This window comes from Pterocles gutturalis, unplaced genomic scaffold (assembly GCF_000699245.1).
Source record: "Pterocles gutturalis isolate BGI_N339 unplaced genomic scaffold, ASM69924v1 scaffold20340, whole genome shotgun sequence".
In the NCBI taxonomy this organism is placed as follows: Eukaryota; Metazoa; Chordata; class Aves; order Pterocliformes; family Pteroclidae; genus Pterocles; species Pterocles gutturalis.
The window spans coordinates 4,107-5,814 of NW_010141287.1; the positions used below are offsets into that span (position 1 = coordinate 4,107).

Genomic DNA, 1,708 nt, shown 5'->3' on the forward strand with positions numbered 1-1,708 from the left:
AAGCTGGACTACAACCTCCAGGTGCTTAAGAAGCAGGATGAGGAGAACACCATCATCAGATCCCAGCAGAAGAGGAAGATCAACCGGTACAAATCCATCTCTGGAAGATGGCTTCTCCCATCAGCTTCACCATGTTTTGGTGGAGCCCATCACCAACGAGCTCTGTCCCAACCCGTCCCTGGGTAGGGCCATCCCCAGAGCACTTTGGTTGACTGGCCATGGCCAGCCTCTGCCAGCTCCATCTGCAGCCGGCCGCCCCTCCATCGGCAGCAGCCAGCCCCTGGCACTGAGGCATCACGAGTAGATAGATAATCATCCCCAAAGCCTTTGTACACGCTGGGTATGCCGGGAGGTCCCTCTCTGGGGGTCCTCAGCCTTGCTGTCCCTCCCCAGGCTCCACAGCTTGCTCAACAACCTGCGAACGAAACTGGCCAAGCAGGAGAAGCAGTTCCGAGAGGAGAACCAGAGCCTGGCAGCCGACTGCGAGCGCATCACGGGGCAGTGCAAGGAGGTGCAGAGGAGGATGAGGTGGGTGGGCGCGGGCATCCCCCCCGCCGAGGTCTCAGAGCACCTGAGCGAGGTGTGGGGGGAGCTGACTCATCCTTTTGGGGCACGGAGCCACCTTCCGCGGTCCATCCCCCGTCTTCACAGGCACTTTGCTGTCAGCGACGCTGAGAAGTTCGCGGAGGTCTGGCTCATGAACGAGGAAGAAGCCAAAGGGCTGATGCGGAAAGCCCTCGACGCCGATCGCATCATCCACACCCAGCAGCTGGGGTTGCACTGGGAAGAGCCTCAGTACTGGTTCCTGACCCACGTTGGCCCCCTCGGGTGTCCCAAAGAGAAGAGGACAGCGATCAAGCTGGCTGCAGAGGTCCTGAGAGGTGATGCACAGTGTCCTTGTCACCGTTGTGGCACTGGGAGACCCTTCTGGCACTCCGGTCCTGGCCATTGCAAGCTGGGATCTACAGGGGTGACACTGGGAGCCCAGGCAGGGGCTGTCCCCAGCCCTGAGGCAGCTCACGCCAAACCAGCTTGGGAACCTTTGCCCTGACCTTTCCCCAGTGCTCCCAGTTCCAGACAAGCTGCCCAAGATCGTGTCCCAGGATTTTTGGGGTGCTTTCCAGGTCTCAGGGAATAATTGTGACATCCCTGGTGACTCCAGCAGTGATGTGACAGCCTGGGGAGCACAGACAAAGCACAAAAGATTTTTCTCACCCTTCTTACTCCATGTTTCAGAGAGCAGCTCTGGGGGACAGGAGGAGGAAAGGAGAGAGGAGGAGGAGGAGGAAGTAGGCAGTGGAGAAGGAGGAAAAGAAAACACGGTGAAGGTTGAGGATGGAGTCCCACCTCTGCGAAATTTGTCCAGGAAAACTGCCAAGAGGATCCTGGAGCTCGTGAGCGACGAGTCGGTGCGTGATGATGTGGCACATGCCTTGAGCAGGGAGCAGGCGTGCTGTCCCCTCCTCTCCCCAGGGATCCCCCGGCTGTTCTCCATCTTTGGGGACAGTCAGCAAGAGCTGCAGATCCTGAGGTCCTTTTGGCATCACTGTGCTGATGATTTTCTCTCTTCCCAGTCTGCTGGGTGGCTATTCCGGAGCCCACGCTGCCTGCCCAGCCTGCCATCGCAGGGTGGCACGGCCGTGGCGTGGCAGGGGCTGGCATCTGGGCAGGGATGGAGATGCTCACGATTTCCCTGAACCTTTTCTCC

At 59.3% G+C, this 1,708-nt stretch overlaps 1 protein-coding gene across 1 annotated transcript in view; it reads left to right on the top strand.

Annotated features, from left to right (window-relative positions):
• Positions 1-1,409, top strand: part of DRC1 (dynein regulatory complex subunit 1) — a gene marked incomplete at both ends in the record, with an annotated part of 4,917 nt that extends 3,508 nt beyond the window's left edge. The window contains 4 exon segments of the mRNA XM_010083980.1: positions 1-86; positions 394-528; positions 652-881; positions 1,237-1,409. The exon segment at positions 1-86 is cut by the window's left edge and continues 33 nt beyond it. Of these exon segments, the coding sequence (XP_010082282.1) occupies positions 1-86; positions 394-528; positions 652-881; positions 1,237-1,409 (624 nt within the window).
• Between the last annotated feature and the right edge of the window lie 299 nt (positions 1,410-1,708).